Source organism: Sceloporus occidentalis, unplaced genomic scaffold (genome assembly GCF_023333645.1).
Source record: "Sceloporus occidentalis isolate IW3139 unplaced genomic scaffold, rSceOcc1.0.p SCAF_1, whole genome shotgun sequence".
Taxonomy (NCBI): domain Eukaryota; kingdom Metazoa; phylum Chordata; class Lepidosauria; order Squamata; family Phrynosomatidae; genus Sceloporus; species Sceloporus occidentalis.
The window spans coordinates 316609301-316630791 of NW_028316981.1; the positions used below are offsets into that span (position 1 = coordinate 316609301).

At 45.4% G+C, this 21491-nt stretch overlaps 1 protein-coding gene across 1 annotated transcript in view; it reads left to right on the plus strand.

Moving 5' to 3' along the window:
* The window catches only part of DNAI1 (dynein axonemal intermediate chain 1), a 204656-nt gene that overhangs the window by 103705 nt on the left and 79460 nt on the right, over positions 1-21491 (plus strand). Inside the window, exons 17-18 of the mRNA XM_089498025.1 lie at positions 1100-1248; positions 2971-3070. Coding sequence (XP_089354151.1) covers positions 1100-1248; positions 2971-3070 — 249 coding nt within the window. The remainder of the gene's footprint in view (positions 1-1099; positions 1249-2970; positions 3071-21491) is intronic.

Here is a 21491-nt window from a genome sequence, read left to right on the forward strand (position 1 = left end):
TATATACCCCACTCTCTTCCATGCCAGCATTCTTTGAAGATGCCAGCCACAGCTGCTGGCGAAACGTCAGGAATAAACTCTTCTAGAACCTCATAGCCTGAAAAACCCACAAAAAACTATGGATGCCGGCTGTGAAAACCTTTGACTTCACACTAATTGGGGAGTGTTAGACCAGGCCTTTGAACATTCTGGAACCCCTGATCCTTTTCATTTGCATATGTTAGGCGGGTTACAGACCACTGAAAAGCAGCGGCCTGTACCCGCCCCTTTTCCCGGTATATCGGGGCCTCAGTGGCCAGAGTGGCAGCCGCTGAGGCCCCAATCCGCCGCTTTCCAGGCCGCGAGGAAGCGGCAAAAGGCCCCTTCCCCGCAGCCTGGAAAGGGGTGTCCTTGGGGCTTCAAGCCCCAAGGACACCCCTTTCCAGGCTGCGGGGAGGAAGAGAAAGGGGCCGCTTGGCCCCTTTCTCCTCCGCGTCGCTGGCGCAGCTGTCTGAAGGCTGCGCCCAGCGACGCAAAGCCAAGAAGGAGCTCCGAAACGGAGCTCCTTCTTGCGCTGCATAAAGGGCGCTCTAAGCGCCCTCGTGCGGCGCAATGGTGTCACGTCCGCGCCGCCTCATTTGGAGGCGGCACATTCGTGACGCCATCATGGCAGCCCCCTTGTAGATGGGGCGCCACCATCTTGTACATCCTCAGGACGTATTAGGCTTGGGGGCGTCAAGAAGTGACACCCCTTTTTAAAACTAGGGCGTCCTGAGGACGTCCCTGATGGCCGTTTCTAACGCGCCTTAGTTTGCCATGGCTTCTCTTTGAGGAACAGAAATTCTGCCACCAGCCCTGCTCTAAAAATACATCTATTAAGCCTAATGTCACAACTATAATCAGCATTACAGTACCATACATAAGAAAATTACTGTGATGAGCAAAGGTTCTACACAAGATGCCAAAGAGGGATAGAGCAGTATTATGTGTTAAGTGAAAGCTGCTATCTAGAGGAAAATATAGAGTATTAAGCAGCAAGGTGCTGCAGGGAGGGAAGCCAGCATCCGCTCTCTCCAAGATCATGTTGGCTGCTGTTAGTGATCCCTTGTGTTTTTTGCAGTGTTCCAAGTCCTACTCCAGTCAGTTCCTGGATATCTTTCATGCACACCACATGGCAGTTGATGCTGTGAGCTGGAACCCCTTCCACAGCAAGGTCTTCATTTCCTGCAGCTCTGACTGGACTGTGAAGATCTGGGACCACACCATCAAGTAGGTCCAGTTACGTAGCCTCTGCATGCCAGAGTAGGGAGGTAATTCTTCACTAAATTTCTTCTTGCAGGAAGCACTGAGTAATTTTTTGCTTCTTGCTGTGAAAAGTCTTTAAAGACTGCACAGTTTTGAAGGCTATTTGCAATTGAGGGTTTATTCTGTGCAAAATTCACATTTTTTAAAAGTGAAAACAAGGTTTTCTGTGTAGGAAGCAGAATTTTCTGCACAAAAAAAAATATTTCTTTGCTATTTTCCTGTGCAGAAAAGTCTGTGCGAGTCAACCAAATTTTGAACAGAATAAGCCCCAAACTGTGAAGATTCATGTCCAGCCAGGTTTCTTCTTGTCAGGGCTTCTCAATACTTGCATATATATATATATATATATATATATAGATATATATATATATTACCATTTTCAGATATTTTTGAATATTATTTCCATCCCTGTATCAGACACTGAGAGGCCCCTGCATAGTGTGGCGGTGGTGGGAGGTTGTTGCTCATGTCCAAGGCCAGATTATCAACAGTTCAATTGGTACAATGTTCCAAGACTACATCTTCACTGCAAAATTAGTGCAGTGTGACACCATTTTAACTGCCACAGTTCAGTGCTATGGAATTCTGGGATTTGAAGTTTTGTGAGACATATTGCCTGTGTCAGAATTCTGGTGAAACAACAAACTACAAATCCCAGGATTGCATAGGATGGGACTATGACAGTTAAAAGGGTGTCTCCCAAGCTTGCTATTACCATCAATATTTGGTCTAATATTTTAATAACTGATAAAACTCTTGGGAATCAGGCTATCATCTCACAGTAATTGCAGGGGCGAAAATGTGTTCATCTATGAAGATTTTTGGGCCACTGTCTATTATGCTTTCTATTTATGTATTTATTTCTGTGCCACCACTTCTAAACTAACACACCTGTGTGGGCTATGGAAACCCTATTTTGGAAAGTGCTCCTAGGCCCCAAACCACCTTCATCTGGACTTGGTCATCATATCCATAACAGTGGACAGGGGGACAAACTGGGGTGAATTGCAGTCTTCCCATGGCTGTGATCCAGCCACAGCTTTCCTTCAAAGAGAGTGGGTTATTTTAAGAAGACGTTGCTTAGAGTGCTTTTGATAGGGATGGCAGAAAAGCAGCCCCAGTCTGAAGAGGAATACTAGTTGGATACTAGTTGGGACAAACATCTGGAATATATACATCCAGCTGTGCCTGCTAGCAGCATGGCTTTGATGTGTCCCTCTCTGGTTATAGAGATCAGCCACCTGGGGACCAAAAACGCCTTAAGAAGCCTTGACCAGTCCTGCCATTGTACATTTATTTATTTATATCTACCTTTGATGCAGCTCCGTCTCCAGCCTTATGTGGCCTCATTGGCATCCTGTGTAGGCAATAGGGTGCAGGAAAAGCCACTATCAGGCTGGTTAAACAGTTGTCTCTTTCAGGAACTGGCCCAGTTCCTCCTGCTGAGCTGAACCTGCTTATGGTATATTTCTTGGTTAAATTGCTGCTTTCTCTGTGCCCGCTCTCAGCTTTTCCCTGAAGCCTGCAGCCCAGCCTGAAGCCTTTCTTGTATATGAATTGCCTGTCTGCCAGCCTGCCTTCCTTGCTATGTCTGAACTTGCTCTTAACTACATTCAGAGACGTCCTTCCCTGGTCCTTTGAAAAGGCCACAACTGTCTCCTGACACCCTGGATCTTTTGTTTTCAGGACTCCCATGTTCATCTATGACCTGAACTCTGCTGTTGGCGATGTGGCCTGGGCGCCTTATTCCTCCACTGTCTTTGCTGCTGTTAGCACTGATGGCAAGGTAAGAGGGCAGAGGCCTTGGTTGGAACCATCACCCGATCATGTGGGCATCCAATCCCTCTCCTGCACCAGGCAGACACTCATACTGCAGTTGCACCAGCAGCCTTTCTCATTCCAGTGCCAGTTGCAGATGTAACCCAACCACAGTACTCTGCCACTTACATAACAGACCTGTAACAGATCTGACCGGTGCTACCTAAGTCTCTCCCCCGCCCCGGCACCCATGCATGTTGAACACATCCACGTATAAATATTGCAACATAGCACCAGAATTTCTTGCAGCAGGACCTCATCTAAAACAATGTTTTGAAAGCCAGGTTGTGAATTCAAAAGTGAACTCCATAGACCTCCTTTCCATTCATATGCTCTGTGGGAGAATATAAAGTTCTCAAAGAATACCAGGTGTTGTAGGTTGTGTTTTAGAGGAAGGAGCTGGCAAAACTACCTGAGTATTCCCCTTGCCTAAGAAAATCCTATGACTTGAAGGCACATAAACACACACACACACACACCAAAATGCACAAACAATTAAACTGGGGGAGAGGAGCTTTGCAGTATGTAAAATGTATGTAAAATGTTGCCGAGGATGCTTGAGCTGTGTGGATCTCCTGCATGGCAAGGGATTTGGCTAGTTGCCCCTTGGATTCTCTTCCAGCTCTATGATCCTACACCCTGGACTCCCACCAGCCCAAAATGTTCTTGAAAACCTCCAAGAAGAGAAAAATACACAAGCTTTCTTGTCACTGCTGAATTAGTACATAGAGAGATTTTGTAGCACCTTTGAGGCTAACTGAAAGAAAGAAGAGGGCAGCATGAGCTTTTGTAGACTTAAGTCAACTAATACAGCTGAAGAAATAGGCTTAAGTCTATGAAAGCTCATGTTGCCAACTTCTCTCTTTCAGTTAGTCTCAAAGGTGCTACAAAATCTCTCCATATACTGATTCTACAGACTAACATGACTGTATCTTTTAATTCTACTGTTGATTTACGTTTACAATTAGGGCAAGCTAAAATTCTTCCTTGATTTTTCCATAAATATATGGAGGTATACATTACCAAGAAGTGGAGGTGGCAGAAGTCCTTCTAAGCAATGGTTTCAGGAGAGAATGTGACTCCCAGGAAATATTTTGGAATAAGAAGAAGCAAATCGCTTTCTGTTTCACTGTTGTTGCTGTTGCCCTGGTGCCTTAGATGTCTTGAGACAGTGGGAGACAGAGTCTGTGGAAATTGCTGTGTGCCCTATGAAAGAGATGATTTTTTTAAAAAAGGTTTCCTTCCCCCCTAAGGCTGCATCTGCACTGCAGATATAATCTGGTGCAGCACCACTTTAATTGTCATGGCTGGAGGCTATGAAATACTTCTTCTAAAAGGTGGAGGGACTCCCCCCCCCCCCCTGTTTAGAGACACCTGCAACCTTCTCCTGCTTTGGGAAGAATGGCTGCCAATAGGGTCCCCACAAGAGCAGCATGGCTGCGAAAACCTGTCAGGCTTTGAGACAATAGAATGATGGAGCGGCATTGGGACGATGGTTAGAGAAGCCCTGCACTGCATGTTCCTCTTCAGCTGAAACCTTTCTATCCCACGTCAGGGGAGATGAGGATTGCTCTTCGTAACTCATTTGTCCCAGAGATCTCCTCCTTTAACAGCACAGCTCAATTACTGCAGATAATTCAATACCGCCACCTAATGAAGTACTGGCTGCATTAATTCCAGAAAGAAATCTGCTTTAATAGGATACATAAAACTACAGAAGGCACAGCCAGGCAATGTATGGCTTTTGTATTCAAGAACATCCACCAAGTTTGCCCTAATAGATAATTGCTCTTTCCCTCGAAAAGGAGAGAAGTTCTTCGCAAAAGAGAGATCTAATATAGTATTGTCTCTCTGCGGTGGCCCCAGATTGTTCCAGATGAATGGCCCAGGACTGATTGCCTGTGATCCATTTGCCGTTGGTTGGTAACAGTATGAAACAGGTAGATATTGTAGTAAAGCACATCTTAAAAGGCTGTGACATGAGGAAATAAGATTTGGAGGTGGCCATGGTTTCAGGTGGAGAGAAGACTATTAAATCCTGCTGGCTAATTGGATCTTTCCTTTTCAGTGACAGTCAACCTGTGAATACTGATTTGGGACCAACAGCAGGGCAGGACTTTTTCCTTTGTGTCTGGCTAGTAGGATTTCTAGGAATATCTGGCTGACCCCTGTTGAAAATAATATACAGAACAGTGGACCCTTGTTATACGTTGGGGTTTGGTTCCAAGATCCCCTGTGTATAACAACATCCGTGGATGCTCAAGTCCCATTAAATATAATGACATAGCAAAATGGTGTCCCTTATTAAAAAAATGAGAAATCAAGGTTTGATATTTGAAATGTATACTTTTTTTACAACATTTTCAAACCATGGATGCTTGAATCAGTGTATAAAAAACCCATGTATAGCAAGGGCTGACTGTATACTGTTTTCAACTAGATGGGCTTTTGAGCTGACCAACTCTCAGTCCTCCATTAGTTGCTCAAACAGTATTTTCTTGGAAGTTGCCAAAGATCTTTAAACGTTTAGAGATCATGGGAGTTGTGGTCTGATTGAAGGAGGTGGCTTGTTGCTGGCCAGCAAGTCAGCTTTTATTTATGATGACCCTCTGAATGAGGGACCTCCGAGGACATTGTCCCAGGAGCCCTATTCTTGCTGCAATCATGATAGTAAAAGTAAATGGATGCATACAAGTTTGGGAGCTTAGCTTATTGTATGTCCTCCAAAAGCACAGTTCTTTGCGTTCTCTTCCACACTCCTGCTTAACTCCACCACCCTGGCATATGTCCTACCCAGTGTGCCTTTCATTGGGGAATATGCTTGGGAATATGTAGGGGTGAGGAGAGAGTGACGCCACATGACTATCCAACGCCAAAACTGAAGCAGAAGAAACTTATCACACCATAGGACTAATGCCTCAGCAGTGCGAGTGGGAGCTTTTTGACAGGTTTCCCCATTGAAAAGGGACACCCTACCGATTTTTTTGGAAACACAGCAGCTATGGGTTGGAAGCAACATGATGCGATAAGTATCACCAAGGGTGCTACTTTCTATCTTTAATTGCAGTTTAGAAGTCGCATGTGATAATCTTGCAAGATCCCTGGCCGCCAAAAACCCAGGGCAGCCATGGCTTCCTTGCTTTCATTTTGGTTTCTAGGGAAAGGTCAGGCTCAATTTGCTCTTGAATGGATTGATTTGTGGCAGTCCACAGTATCCATAGAACTTTTCTCCAATACCATGCTTTCTGCCAGCTATGTCATAAACATACATAGAAATACTATGGCCTGGAGGATTCTGACTTTGATATTGATTGATCTATCTCTACACCTCAGTATCTTACCTAGTTCTGTCATAGCTGCCCTTCAAAGTCTTATCCTTCTTTTGATTTCTTGACCACACTTACTATTTTGATTGGTGGCTTATACATAGCCTTATTTATTCATAACCTTATCAAACAGATATCCCAAATTGGTACTAAACTGTGTATGTTGTGCTTCTCAGCAGTATGTCCATTGTTAGACATTTAGGGCATCTAGCTTTGATGATGTGTGTGTTATTGCAATAAAACCTAATGAGTTTTAAAAGGTTTTGGATAGGTCCTAGGTCATTTCAGACAAGGTGTGAAAGGGTAAGTGACTGTGTTATAAAGGAGATTAGAGTTTTCACAAAGTGGCTGTTTGTCAGTGGTGTTGTTGGGGAGGTATTTAAGTAATTAAAGCAACTCCAGTAGTCGGATGCCAAGATGAGAGAAGCTGGAAGACATGGATTCCTTGTGTGGGGGCTTTTGGAGCTATCCCAGGATGGAGAAAGTACAGTCCTAGGATCACATGGGGCTCAAGACTGTTTTTGTGTTCCTTGATCCCTCTGGACTCCCTGCCACTTTAACTGCATTCCATGCCTTTGGAGTCTCAGGACTTGTAGTTCTTTGGGATTTGTAGTTAGGCAAAGCACTAGAGCTCTCTGGCAGACAATTCTAAATACCTCATCAGACTACAAATCCCATGATTCCGTAGAATGGGCCCACAGCCCTTACAAGTGATATCAAAATGCAATAATTGTATAGTGCAAAAGAGAGCCTTAGAAGGCTTTGAGACAGCAATTCACCTTTTGAATATGATGCATGGGCCCCTTCCACCCCTTTTCCAATACAGGGCTTTTTCCAAACTTTGTTTTCGGGTCTTTTCTAACAGTCCATGCAACCTCTGGAGGACCCCTGGACTGAAACATCACTCCCAGACCCAGAGCACTTGCTGTCCCTACTGTGATGACGGATCTCACCATAAATATCAGCCTTCCATGCGTGCAATGACTGATTTGACGGCTTCTTAGATAGATGCTGCCGAGGGCCTTTAATTCCTCATCACCGCATGTAGCAACCTTTGGAAATTCGAAAGACCGTAAGCTCAGCAGTGACCTTCTGGAAATGTACCAGCATTTTCTGAACCACTTTCTGTCAGTTAAAAGAAGAAGGCTTGCCCTTTTCTGATGTATGAGAACAAAACAGCACCGAGCAGTGCTTTGTATCACCAATTGGACCAAAATTGGCATCCTGGGGCAAAGCTCTCTTGGGCTGGTGGGGGCTTTGTTGTTGTTAGCTGGCCTTGACTCATGGCGACCCTGTGAATGAGATCTCTCCAAGTCCCCCTATCCTCTGCCTCTCTGCTCAAGATATCCCAATTGGGGATACCTTGCAAGCTCAGGCTCATGGTCTCCCTGATTGAGTCTATCCATCTGGCATGTGGTTTTCCCCTCTATTTCCCTCCACCTTCCCCAGCATCATTGTCTTTCCCATCAATTCTCATGATGTAGCCAAAGTATGCCAGGCTCAGTTTGATCATCTTGGCTTCCAGGGAGAGTCCAGGCTTGATCTGTTCAAGGACCCATTTGTTTGTTTTTCTTCATGCACAGTATCCTCAGCACTCTCCTCCAGCATCAATCTCATATTGAATATATTTTCTTCCTATCTGCTTTCTTCACTGTCCAGCTCTCACATCCCTACATAGTGATGAAAAATGGTTTGGATGATTCTAATTTTAGTGCTCAGCTATATACCTTTAGGATCTTCTCTAGTTTTCTCATCACTGCCCTTCTCATTCCTACTCTTCTTCTGATTTCTTCACTGCACTCTCTATTCTGATCAATGTTTGATACAATGTATGGGAAAACTTTAACTATTTTGATTTCTATTGCTCTCATAAAAAATGCAAACTTCTCTCTTGCCATTAATCTTCAGCTTCCTCAAGCTTGCTGTCACCATTTCACCCAGCACTATGTACTGGTGACAAATTATGCCCACCAGTGCAAATTGTCTGAACAGAATCTGTTCGGTTTTAGGTGGCTCCTTCTTGACCTGAAATTTCCCAGGATTGATCTGGAACATGGAACGAAAAGGGATAGGTTCTCTCTGTCTGGAAGCAGTTTTTGTTTCAGGCCACCCAAGTGCAGGGATAATGCAGGGTATTTGACCTACATGACAAGGTTGTTATAAGATCTGTTGGGCATTGTACATGTAGGTCTCAAAAAGTACTCTGCAATGCTGCTATTGTTTTATTTTATGCTGATGTGAAGAGCCTTTCTAGGAAGGGAAGAGCTGACAAGGAAATGTTATCTGTTCCTCTAGCTGCTGCCATGCTGCAGAATTAATGCAGTTTGACACACGTTAACTGTTATGGCTGCGTCCTCTGGAGTCCTGGGATTTGTATTTTTTTGCGGCACCAGAGCTCTCTGAAAGGGAAAGCTAAATCTACAAAACTACAGATTCCAGAATTCCATCACATTGAGCCATGCCAGTTAAAGTGGTGTCAAAGTGCATTAAATCTGCAGTGTGGAAGCAGCCTCTGGCTGGCTTTGCTCATTCTAGGATTGCTGCTCCTTCCTACCTTCCTTCCTTCCTTCCTTCCTTCCTTTTGCCTGACAGTGCTGTGAAAAAGAAGGATAAGCGATGCTTTCATTTTTTTTTCTTTACCAAATGCTTATTTTTCCAGATGGAGATTATAGTCTGGGTGGACACTATAGTTGGTCCTTAAACAGAGCCCAGGTTTGAAAAAAAACCTGCACTTGTTAAAAGTGCAAAAGAAGAGCGCTCTGTATCCTGGCAGAGGTGGTTGGTTTCACAGAACAGAGGGGCTATATTTAGAGCATTGTTTTCCATTCTCCATGGGGCTGAGTATCGTATTCCATCTGTCACGTATCCTCAGGCAGCTTCCTCCTCTCTCTTGGCAAATAATGTGCACCTTCACCGACATGGAATGAAATTGGCACTCGTCCTGTCTCCCTACAGATTAGTTGTCTCAGTACTACTTTGACACCACCTTAATAGGAAAAACAAGCCCAGGCCCAGCCTCTCCACCTATGATTCAGATGGCTGGCTGCCTTGGGTCTCAAATGAAGGGTCTCAAATGACAATACAGGCTTCTAACACTATCCATTTTTATGCTAAATGTCTCAGTGTATGCTTCCATATTTTAATGGGGATTTTTATGAACTCGGCTTCCTCTGTCTTCCCTTTTTCTCACTTGCTTTTCATTTGTGCATCTTCAGGATAGAAAGAATATTCACCATTATTTGCTTCCCACCTGAAAAATGCAGGCTATCCTATTGGGAAGAATAACACAAAGGTGAGAATTCAGTGCAGTTTTCACCACTAGTCACACATCTTGAAGAATTTTGAGAAATTACTCTGCACAAAAGTGCATTTTTTGTTTGCAAAATGGGTGTTTTTTGCATTAAAAAACCCTGATGTATGTTTATGGAAACAATTTTTTTCCAATGAAAAATGTGCTTTTCATGCAAAAATTACATTTTTTCAAGCGAATTGCATTTTTCAAAAGACATGTCGGTTTTATGCAAAAAAATTTGTTTTGTGAAAAACCAATGTGTGCACAACAAGTGTATTTCTTGAAACTGTTTTTGTGTGAAAAATGTACTTTTCAAATAAAAACAAGGGAGGTTGCATAAAAAGTTCTGTTTCCAGAAAATGCAAGTGGTGTCTTGTGCCAAAACCATGTTTATGTGGAAAAGACATCCACTTTGCATGCACAAAACACATGGAATGTTTTTTTGCACAAAACAGAAGGTGGCTTTAAAATACAAAAGATTTTGCATGAAAACACCTACTTCTGTAAACACCTACTGCTTTTCAAGATTTTCTTGAAATGCTTTGGGATCTGCAAATACTGTGCAAAAACTGTACAGAAAGGTTTCTTTTTCCCCACAGTGGGGGAGAAATTCTTTGTCCTTGCACGCAAGGATATAATACTCCAAGATTTGCATCCTTATTTCATCTGCAGTCAGAATGTACCAACTAAAAAGTAATGTGCTAAAAGGAATCCATAAGACCACACCGCCGGTCCACATGAAAATCTCATTTGCAAAGTCATCTTTCCAGTTAAGAAGATAGAGGCTGCATCCACACTACAGAAATAATCCAGTTTGACACCACTTTAACTGCCCTGGCTCAATTCTATGGCATTAGTCCTGGGACCACCACAAATTTCAGCTCCCAGAATACCATAGCATTGAGCCAGGGCAGTTAAAGCAGTGTCAAACCAGATTATTTCTGCAGTGTGAATGGAGCCAGAGTCCCTGTCAGCCAGTATAAGGTATAAGGTTGGCAGTGTCTGAGACATTATCCTTTGCTTGGCCATTGTCTCAGTGTTCAGCCTCAGAGTTTGCTTTTAGTTCTGAGGTGGGGGAATAGACCCTTTATGATATATTACTTACTTATGTGTACTTACGTATTTATTTCATTTTTATGCCACCTTTCTCCCAGAAAGGGGCCCAAGGTGGCTCCGTTTTAATATTGTAATGATTTAATTCTGTTTCAGTGCAACCCTTTTCTGTGTTCTTAATTGTACTGTTTTTAATCTTGTAAGCTGCTCTGAGTCCCATTTTGGGGAAAGGGTGGGATATAGATATAATAATAATGATAATAATAATAATATATAACTAAAATATGCATACCATATAAAAGCCACATCACTGTGGAAAAGCAGGTTTCAGGACCTCTCCAGCTTTTGTTGTGTGCCTTCAAGTCATTTCCAACTTTATACCTTATAAAGTTACCTTATACCTTATAAAATTATACCTTTAAATTACAATATCATATGCACAGCCTGTGTGTGTGTGTGTGTGTGTGTGTTGTGTGCTTTCAAGTTGTTTCCCGACATATGGCGACCCTATCATGGGGTTTTCTTGGCAAGATTTGTTGAGAGGAGGGTTGCTATTGCCTTCCCCTGAGGCTGAGAGTGTGTAACTTGCCCAAAGTCACCCACTGGGTTTCATAGCTGAGTGGGGAATTGAAGCCTGGTCTCCACACTTGTAGTTCATCACTCAGACCACAGTGCTATGCTAGCTCTCATCCAGAACCTCACCTGGATTGAGGAGCAGGTATGCTGTTCATACAAATGGATCCTAGAACAGATCAAGCCTGAACTCTCTCTGGAAGCCAAGAAGACTAAACTGAGGCTGTCATACTGTGAACACATCACAAGAAGCCACAACTCATTAGAAAAAACAATGATGCTGGGGAAGGTGGAGGGAAGTAGAAAGAGAGGAAGACTGTGCACCAGGTGGATAGACTCAATCCATGGCCCTGAGCCTACAGGACTTGAGCAGAGCAGTGGATGAGAGGGGGACTTGGAAACATCTCATTCGCAGGGGTGAAGTCAACTCAAAGGCAGCTAACAACAAATGCTTTTCCAGTGCAGCCTTTTCCCTTTGCCTTATAAAAACAAGTAGGCACCTTGGCTAATGCCATGAAGAAAGCAAGAAATCAGCCCACCCACCCACATCCATCAAACCGACCGATTAATTATACTCCTAGATCCGCTCATGCCATTTCTAATCTTTCATGGTTCTTGCAGGCGTGTCACAGAATTTCATGCCAAGCAAAAGTCGGGTGAACTTGAACAGCCCTGCTCAGGTGGGCAGAAATGTTAATGGATTTTTTAAAGAACACGAAACATAAAAGCCTGCAAAGGTTGTGGGTCGTGGTCATGCCTGAATCTCTACAGTGGGATCTGGATAGGAGTAACTTTTCTGCAAGTCCCACATCCTTCAGAGGCATGGCGTCATCATTCTATTTTGCTCCTGGCCACAGATCCTGACCCCTTCTTTGTAAAGGTTTCAAAAGTGTGGGGCAGATGCTTAGTTTAGAAAAGCAGTGAGTGAAGGGAGACATGACCAGGGTGACCGGATGTCCTTCTTTTCCAGGACATGTCCTATATTTAAACCTTGTGCCTGGATTCCACTGATAGGAGACTTGTGTCAAATAAAAGAAAGTCCTTCTTCACACAGGCAGAGTTAGACTGTGGAATTTGCTGTCACCAGATGGCTGGCAGCTCCAAAAGGCTCTAAAAGGAGATTGCATAAATTCATGGAGGTTAGAGGGAATTGTGGTGTAGTGGATTGAGTGTATTGGACTTGGATTCCAGGAGACCAGAATTCAAATCCCAGCTCGGCCATGGAAACCCACTGGGTAACCTTCAGCAAGTCATGCTCTCTCATTCTCAAGGGAAGACAAGGGCAAACCCTCTGTGAACAAATCTTTACAAGAAAATCTTAGGATAGGGTCACCACAACACAGAGTTGATTTGAAGGCACATAACAATAACGACAATGACTTTTAGTAGTTACGTACTAGTCAGGATGGCTAGATATTTTTTCTCCAATATCAGAGGCCATTTGCTTCTCAGTATAATTTTCTGATAGACTTCAAGGAGGTCATTTAGTAGCACCTACTATCGAGGTTTATCAAAGAAAAATTGTTCCTCAGTTATTATACGGAGCAGAAATTTGGGGATACAACAGTGTCTCAAATTTAAAAACTGTTCAGAACTTATTTTTAAGATCCCTGTTGGCTGTCCCTAAGTGTACCCCTGTCTCTTTTCTGAGAGCTGAAATAGGCCAAACTACTCTTCAAGCTGGTACTCATACCGCTTTTGCCTTCCACTGGCTAAAGTTGTTATCCATGAGTGATTCCAGGCTCCCCAAAAATGTTTTTTAGAACAAATATCTGTTAACTCTCCAAGCTCCTGGGTATCTATAGTTAGAACAATATTGCAGAGCTATGAGATTAATGCGGACTCACTTCCAAATTTTGCCATCCGTAGAGTCAAGCAACTGATTAAAGAGAAAATTTCTCTTGCTTCCAATTGGGCCGATCTCCTTGCACTCTCAAACTCTTCTTTTTCTTTTTGGTACCCATTGTACAAGACAATGGCGGGTTACAGACCGCCGCCGCCGGTTGGTCCGCAGGGGAGCCGGAGCCTCCACACGGCGCGGCTCCCGTGCGGACCCATAAAGAAGCTCCAAAATGGAGCTTCTTTTTGAGTCGCGTTTGTGACGTAGCGAGGCGCCAGGGGCGCACTCACTACGTCACAACGCCTGCAACACGTACGGACGCTCAGCGTCCGATACGTCAAGATGGCAGCGCCCGTATGAACAGGGCGCTGCCATCTTGTATGTATAGAATACGTACTAGGGTTAGGGGGGTGCAGAAGCACTGCCCCTTCCTAACCCTAGTATGTATTCTATACGTACTAAATGGCGGTCTGTAACTCGCCATTGTTTGGGTTAGAGCATTACTTTAATAATCTTGCTCTGGCCCCTGCTAGAAAAGCATTTACTGCTCTAAGGTGCCAATGTATGCCTTCTGCCTATTTGACGGGCAGATATAATAACACTCCTGTCCATCTAAGACTATGTATCTGCAAAACTGGGGAAGTGGAGAATATAGAACATTACCTTCTACATTGCCCTCTGTATACTGTATATCTCCTAGACAAAGGTTTCTTGATTGTATTTTAAAATCCCTTTCCGAAAGATCTTGCCTTCAGCAGATTTGTGTCCTTTTGGCCGGCAACAACGTATTTGTTACTTCTATGGTAGCAAAATTTGGTTTAGCTGCTAGCAAGATTAGAATCAGTTTTTTTGATTGGAATGATGGCTAGAACCATTCTAGTTTTATGTTTTTATTATTTTATCATTTATGATGTATTATTGTTTTTTGTTGATGGGTCTCTTTTACTAATTTTACCATGTTGTTTTATTTGTGGTTTTTATGCCTTGTTTTTTTTAAATACCGTTTTTGTATTTACTATTTGGATCTATTTTATATTGTGACGGCTTTTAGCTTTTAACAATAAACTTCTAAGTAAGTAATTTTCTGGGAAGTGGGAGAAGAAGGCCATACCTTCCAACGTTTTACAGATGAAAACCAGGACATGTGGCCAAGCAACATCAGAGTTTGATCAGAAGAGGGTGGCCAGGCAGGAAGACGACAATTGGGGAAACACATATACAGCAACTACTGTTTTAAGTAATGGAACCTTGAGTTTAGAAAAGCCTGTCGGATCAAAATAAGCCTACTGGGAAGGAAAAGTCTCCATGTCCTCCTCTCCTCTACTTCCTGCTAGGTTAGCTGACTGCAAAGTACTTCTGCACTTTGAACTCAGGGTGCATCCGCACTGCAGAAATAATCCTGTTTGACACTACTTTCACTGCCATGATTCAATGCTATGGAAGTCTGGAAAGTGTAGTTGGTTGAGGCACCAGAGCTCTGCAAGAACTACATTCTCCAGAATTCCATAGCATTGAACCATGGCAGTTAAAGCGGTGTCAAACTGGATTATTTCTACAGTGTGGATACACCCTCAGTTTGCAGGAACTGATGTAAGCCTAGGACAAAGAGGGCAAATGCGGGGAGGAAAAAGACACTGGGACATTTTTAAAGCAGCAGAGAAAGTGGGATGGTAGAAGATTAACATGGGTTGTTCCTGACATACTGTGATGGTTGGAGGGTATGGAAGGATGCTCTTGCACCCATGTCTTGCTGCCATCTTTCCCATTGGGGCAACTTATTGACTACCGCAGAACTGGCATGTTGGACTATATAAGCTTTCATTCTGAGCAGAATGGGTCCTTTTATGTTCTTATGCTCCTGCAAGCCAACTGGGGTCTACAGCTGGAATGCATTGCCCTCATTCCTTGAGAGCCTCCTGGTTTGAAATCCTGGCAGGTTTTGTCAGACTGCTCTCTGTGCTTTGCTTCAGCAAGCTGGAAAGGGGGAAAGGATCTGTCCCAAGGCGAGCGGAAGCTGGACGGTGCGATGCCTGTCACAAGAGAAAGGGCATCTCTGTATTAAATCATCTCTCACCTTTCCATGCTATATCGATTTCATCCATTGTTGCCAGGTTACCAAATCTTTGGTCGGTTGCTATTGTCTTCATTTCTGACTCATCCTTGATTCTTGTGGAGGTCCGAGGCGATCCGGTGGCACACTGGCCTTCCACTCACTCGCTTAATAACTCATATTATTTTGAGGCTTGGCTTTCTGCCACGCTGTTCTCACAAGGCTAACCACCAATGATTAATAGAAAACACATGTGCACCCTGTAAAAAACCCCAAACATCTGGAATGACTGAGATAATAATAATTTCACTCTGCATTAACTTCAGTGGAAGAATGCATCAGAATCAAGGCAAAGCAATATGCTTTGACACCTTGAATCCCATTTTGGGAGAAAGGCAAGGTATAAATCCAGTTGATTAATTAATTAGTTAATTAATAGTCTATGGGTAGTTTAAAATTTCAGGTGGCTGTGATCCAACATGCTAGAAATCAACAAAAGGAGTAGGAACTTTTAGCAGTCATGGTGGCCTTGTTCAATTATGCAACGACATTTAGGAAGGCAGTTGAGAGACTAAGGCCCTGGACAGATGGGTGGCGAAATGCCGCCTCTCTTTGCTATGCATTATTGCTGCAGCAAACGAACCGCACAGCAACGATGCGCAGGCAGGAAGAAGCCGCCTAGAGTGGCCTCTTTTTTGAAATGTCATAAGGACTGCGACACAGCCCTATGATGCCCCTTCCTGCCAGCAATGTCCATACGCTGTTCATCACGTATGTAATCATGGCGGCTCCCATGTGGATTTGGGAGCATGCAGTTGCTGTGTGCTCCCGAACCTTAGAATCGGTGCCAGCACGCTGCTTCCTGCCCGTATGTACTGGGCCTAACTTTGTTTTGGTAGACTGGGATCTTTTAAATAAGTTATCTGTAAAGGTTAACTAAGGGTGGGTCTACACTGTCCAGAATACTCAAAGCTGCCGTGGATTCCCTCCATTACCTTTGCACTCTGGAGCAATGAGTCTACATATACATCACACACTATGCTGCCTAACACTGACACTGCCGGTGCAGGTTGCTCCCTCTGAAGTTGAAAACACAGCACCCAGTATTGATCACCTGGCTGGGTGTCTTGTTGAGACCTTAGAGGTAGCAACTCACATCGGTGGCAGTGGTACTAAGTGGCACAGCAGGACATGTATGGACAACCTTGTGGAGTCATTCTGGAGTGCTCTGGATTGAAAAATTTGCAGCAAAAGGTAAATCTTTTTAATTTGGTTTAAAGGAGACATGACTTGGATTTGATGTAGAATTGCTCTCATGTCATGAAGACAGTCTGCAGTTGAATCAGGACCTTGGTCCTGTGTCATGAAAACAGGGCTCTGTGGGGGCAAGTGGAAACTGGTTTATTTGGCCCATGTAGACATTTCCTAAAACAGTTGGAAGTTCTGTTCTTTCTTGAATAGTACATCAAAGGTCTTTTATGTTAAATGTTGAAAGTTGGAAATATGTCCACCACAAAAGAATGAGAAACTCTAAAAGCTGGACAAGAAAACCCTATGATAGGCTTTCAGTTACTGGGCCATGATTTGAACCCTGCTCTCTCAGAGTCCTAGTCCAGTTTCAAACCACTACATTGGCTCTCTAAAGACAGAGATCCATACACTCATTTCCTCCACCAGAAAGATTAATTTATATTTCTCTTCCCTCTGTCTCCATGAGCCCTCCTGGTACCGATTCAGCAATCTTTGGATCTGTTTTAAACAAGATGATTTTGTTGCTGCGATGCAGTGATCTAGGAAGTGCCATAGGTTGTTCCTCTTGGCCAGACTCTGTCAGTTGTGTCTTGCAGCCTCAGGCTTGGATGCTTTCACAGGGTATCTTTATCTTAGCCTAAATACTCCAAAAGCACCAGATCCAGTCTGATCGTGGAAGCTAATCAGGGTCAGATCAGGTTAGTACTTAGAAGGGAGACTGCCAGTGAATGAATACTGGGTGCTGTAGGCTAGGAAGGAACTGGCAAAACCACCTCTGGGGATTCCTTGCTTAAGAAAACCCTAGGAAATTCATGGGGTCTTTATGACTGGCTGGTGACTTGAAGGCATGTGCACCCACCTACCCGCCCATTTGTCTTAGCTTCTCATGTGATCTTTCAGAATGTCTCCAGAAGGGAGTGTGGTGTATGCCTGGTGCATCAGACAAGCACAAAGAGTACATGGACCCTTTCCTTATAGGACATCCTAGGAACTGTAAGGATATCTGCTCAAATTTTGGGGAATATTAATTAGCTCAACACACCAATATAGAGCTCCTTACAAGTACCCTTTCTGGACCGAATCCCAGCAGTGTTTACCAAGGGACCAGGACTTCCAGGAACTGACGCAGAGGCAAAGTCTTTGAATTTTAAGCTAGTTTATTGATGCACAGGGGGACACACTCACACACATACATTCACTCATGCAATCACTCAAGACTTAATAGAAGAAAGGGAGGAAAAGTGGAGAGAGAACACAAGGCCTTCTAATGGTAATACTCGCCTGAGATGGTTTCCCTCGGAATCAAGGTAGATGCAGCAACACTGAAGGAAAATGGGGAAAGGGTGCCTGGAACCACGCCAGGAGAAGCAGACTGACAGAGTGCCTGCCTGCCACCAAAATGGAACAGGGAACAAAGGAAAAACTGAACCTTAAATAGGTTCCTAGTCATGTACTCAGTGGAGGCTGTTGTCCTACATCAAAGCAAAACCAAATTTACGCATCACTTGATTCATAGGCACCCTCTGCCATGGGAAAACGATTGATACCGGAATGGCTTGTATCTGTGAAACATCTCCCAGTCATAAATCTGTCTCCTAGGTGTGAAGGAATCTTCCTGTTTGCAACTCCTAACTAAGGCTGGTTGCCTACGTGGTCTCTCCGCTTTCAGATCAGGGCAGCTACCATAATGCCTTTACATTAGGGTCATAAGGAGACATACTTCACCCTATAGATGCAGAACTTGCTTGGAGGCCTCTATGATCGAGTGATGCCAGGGAAGAGAGGGCCACCTGATTACCTCCGCAGATGCATTTTAGGGTAGGGATTTGTGGGGGTATTTTTATAAAATTCCAGACTTGATAACAGAACCTCTCTGAAAATCCAAACAGGGCCTTCCTAAGATATCAGTCATCTACCTTTCAACTGTACTGTGCCATCCAAGAGAGGTGCCCCATAATTCTTTGCAGCGTGGTAAGAATAGTTTCAAACCAACCTTTAGATGTTTGGGAAATTGGCAGTAGTTCTAAAGAGGAACCATTTTCAATCCAATGCTTTACTTTCAGTTTGCTTCCTTGAATGCATGGAATTTCCCTTCACTTCTTCAATTCTGCCTTTATCTCCCTATTTCAGGAGTAGTGCTCAGTGGATTTCTGTTTTGTCTCCCAAAGCGTTCTCAGGTCTCTGTAGGAAACAATAAAAAAGACCATTCATTTCTTCTTCGTGGTCTCTGCGAATCATACAAATGGGTTGTACTGCGCCTGCGCAGTGCCTTCGGAAACTTCTGGAATCACTAGGCAAAGTACTCTTTGCAACATATAGAAACTTTTTGGCGGTAACTCCGCCCATCCCTTATAAAGCCCCTGCTTTCCCGCTCTTTCCCCAGTTCCTTTTTTCCGCCGCGTTAGCTGCTTAGGGAACTTCGCTCTTGAGAAATCTCAGTTTGGAATCACGGAACCTGACCTCGGACGGTTATTTGACCACTCTTTGCTGACCCTCATTGATCACTTGGCTTTGACTTTGGACCTTCCGTTCTGCCCGCTCCTTCTGATTTGGCAATCTTCCCAGACCGGCACTGACCATCGGACTGTCTGACTACGAGTTGTAAGTGGACCATGCCATCGGTCCCCTTCAAGAAATGTTCCGTCTGTGGGGGTAAGATTCCTGGCCAAGACCCCCACTCCGCTTGTCTTCTCTGTTTGGGCGAGGCACATATTCCTGCATCCTGTGCCTTGTGTAAATCCCTGACACCTCAGGCCAGGAAAAATAGGGAGACTAGACTGAAGGCCGCTATCTACACGAAGGTCTTCACCGCGGGCGCTATGTCTTCCATATCTACTTCTTCCACGGCCGTAAACCCATTGCCGACCCTGTCCGAGACACCGGCCCAACTTGTACCCGCCGAAGCTGGGATGACTGGGGAGGTCGCCGCCACCTCATCAACTGTCGCCCGAACCTCCCTGGATGCTCCGGAGACCGAGGCCCCGGTGGAAGGCGCCCCTCGATCCTCAAAGAAGGATAAGCAGGAGAAGCGCAAGAAGGGCTCGAAGGAGGGCCGCGCTCCAGACAAGGATTCGAGCTCCCACAAGGGTTCTGCCTCGAAATCCTCTGTCTCTCAAGCCTCTACTGCCAAGGCTGTGAAATCTCCAGACCCTGCCAAGGCCCAGGCCACCGTGCCGCTGGCGCCTTCGGCCTCCAAAAAATCCCGTACGAGGTCCCCGGAGGGAGGACACTCGGCCGCCAAGCGTCACCGCTCCGAGAAACGGGATATGGATGGGTCGAGACACAAGGAGGCCTCCCGAGAGCCATCGGATGCCGACCGAAGGCCTTCTGATCCCCGCTCCGCGGCAAAAACTCTCCTGGCTTCCGAGGCCGTCAACACCCGTCCCGGGCGCCGAAGCTCTTCCCCACCTGGGTCCCGGCCTCTCTCGACATTCCGTCATGCTCCGGAGGACATCATTATGGACCTCTCCGAGCCAGCCTCACCTGCCAGCCCGAGAGACGACAGGCGATCGCCCACTCCGATGCCCACGTCGGTGGTCCACCGTGCTCTGGTACATCGGGTCACCTCCCCATCTCCTCCACGCCCCTCGGAGCCCGACTATTTTTATGACGAGGAGACTAACACCTACTACATGGCGGTCTCCCACGACTCCATCAGATCCCGCTTCGGTGCACCTGTCGAGAGATCTAGACCACGTGCATCCTCCAGGCCCCCCCGCACGGCTACAGCTCCACCTAGCCGCATCTCGACAGCCACCGACCTCGAGGTCGTTGATCTTGACTCAAGGCAGGAGACATCCTCCCAGGCTCGCTACCATCCCAGAGACGACTCGGAGGCCTCGTCGGACGACGACTACCGGCCGTCTAATCAAGAGTTTGCCCAGCCGGGTGCAGTGTCCCCTTCGAACGACATATGTACTTTTGCCGAGCATGTGATCAAGATGGGAAATGCTCTGGATATCCAATTCTCTCAGGCGGAGGACGAGGCCTCGGATCCAATTGAGAGGAGAATTCACGGCAAGCTTCCCACACCGCCTGCCATCCCTCTTCTCCCCTCGTTGGAGAAGCTAGCCAAACGCTCATGGGCAGCCCCCGCATCGACAGCTGCTAGTAACAGGAAGGTTGAATCCCTGTACAGGGTGGCCCCACACCCGACATGGCTGTTGGAACATCCACGCCAGAACTCGGCCATCGTGGAGGGTTCCCAGCGCACCTCCACCCCGAAAGCTTCCCTGATGCCTTCGGACAGAGAGGCTAAGAAGATCGACGCCCTCGCTAAGAAGGCCTATTTTTCTTCGGCTCTGGGGATGAGGGTAGCTAATTACAACGCGTGTATGGGCGCATACATACAATGGCTTATGGAGAAGATCTCCCCCCTCATTCCGGACCTTCCGGACGACTCCCAGGGCATCCTCTCTGAGGTCCGAGACGAGGCACATTCAATTGGAAGCTGGATTATTACATCGGCCAGACATTATACTGATTGCGCCGCAAGATCTATGTCGGCGGCCATCGCCCTACGGAGGCATGCATGGTTGAGGTCCTCCGACTTGAACCAAAACGCTCGTTCCACCATCGAGGACATGTCCTTCGATGAAGACGGCCTCTTCCACCGTGAGACGGATGAGAAGTTAAACTTCAAATACAGGATGAGAACCGCAGCCAAGAAACACGGTATGTCGGCCTCTCCCCAGACTTCCCGCAAACGCTTTACGGGCATCCGTCAGTGGTATGGCCAGGGCCAGAGACCCTATCAGCAGGACCATCCGTTCCAATGCCAGGACCAGTCCAGACAGCGCTACCCCTCGCAATCCTCTTCTTCCTCGGGCCGTCGCTCTGGTTCTAAATATAAGAAAAATTACAGGAGACAGGACCCCGAACAAAGTAAGAAGAGGAACTGAAGGGACGCCGCGTACTCCGTTGCCCCCTCCTTCCCTGTCTTTCTGGATAGATTAAGGCCATTTTCCACCGTCTGGGCCTCAATCTCCACCGATTCTTGGGCAC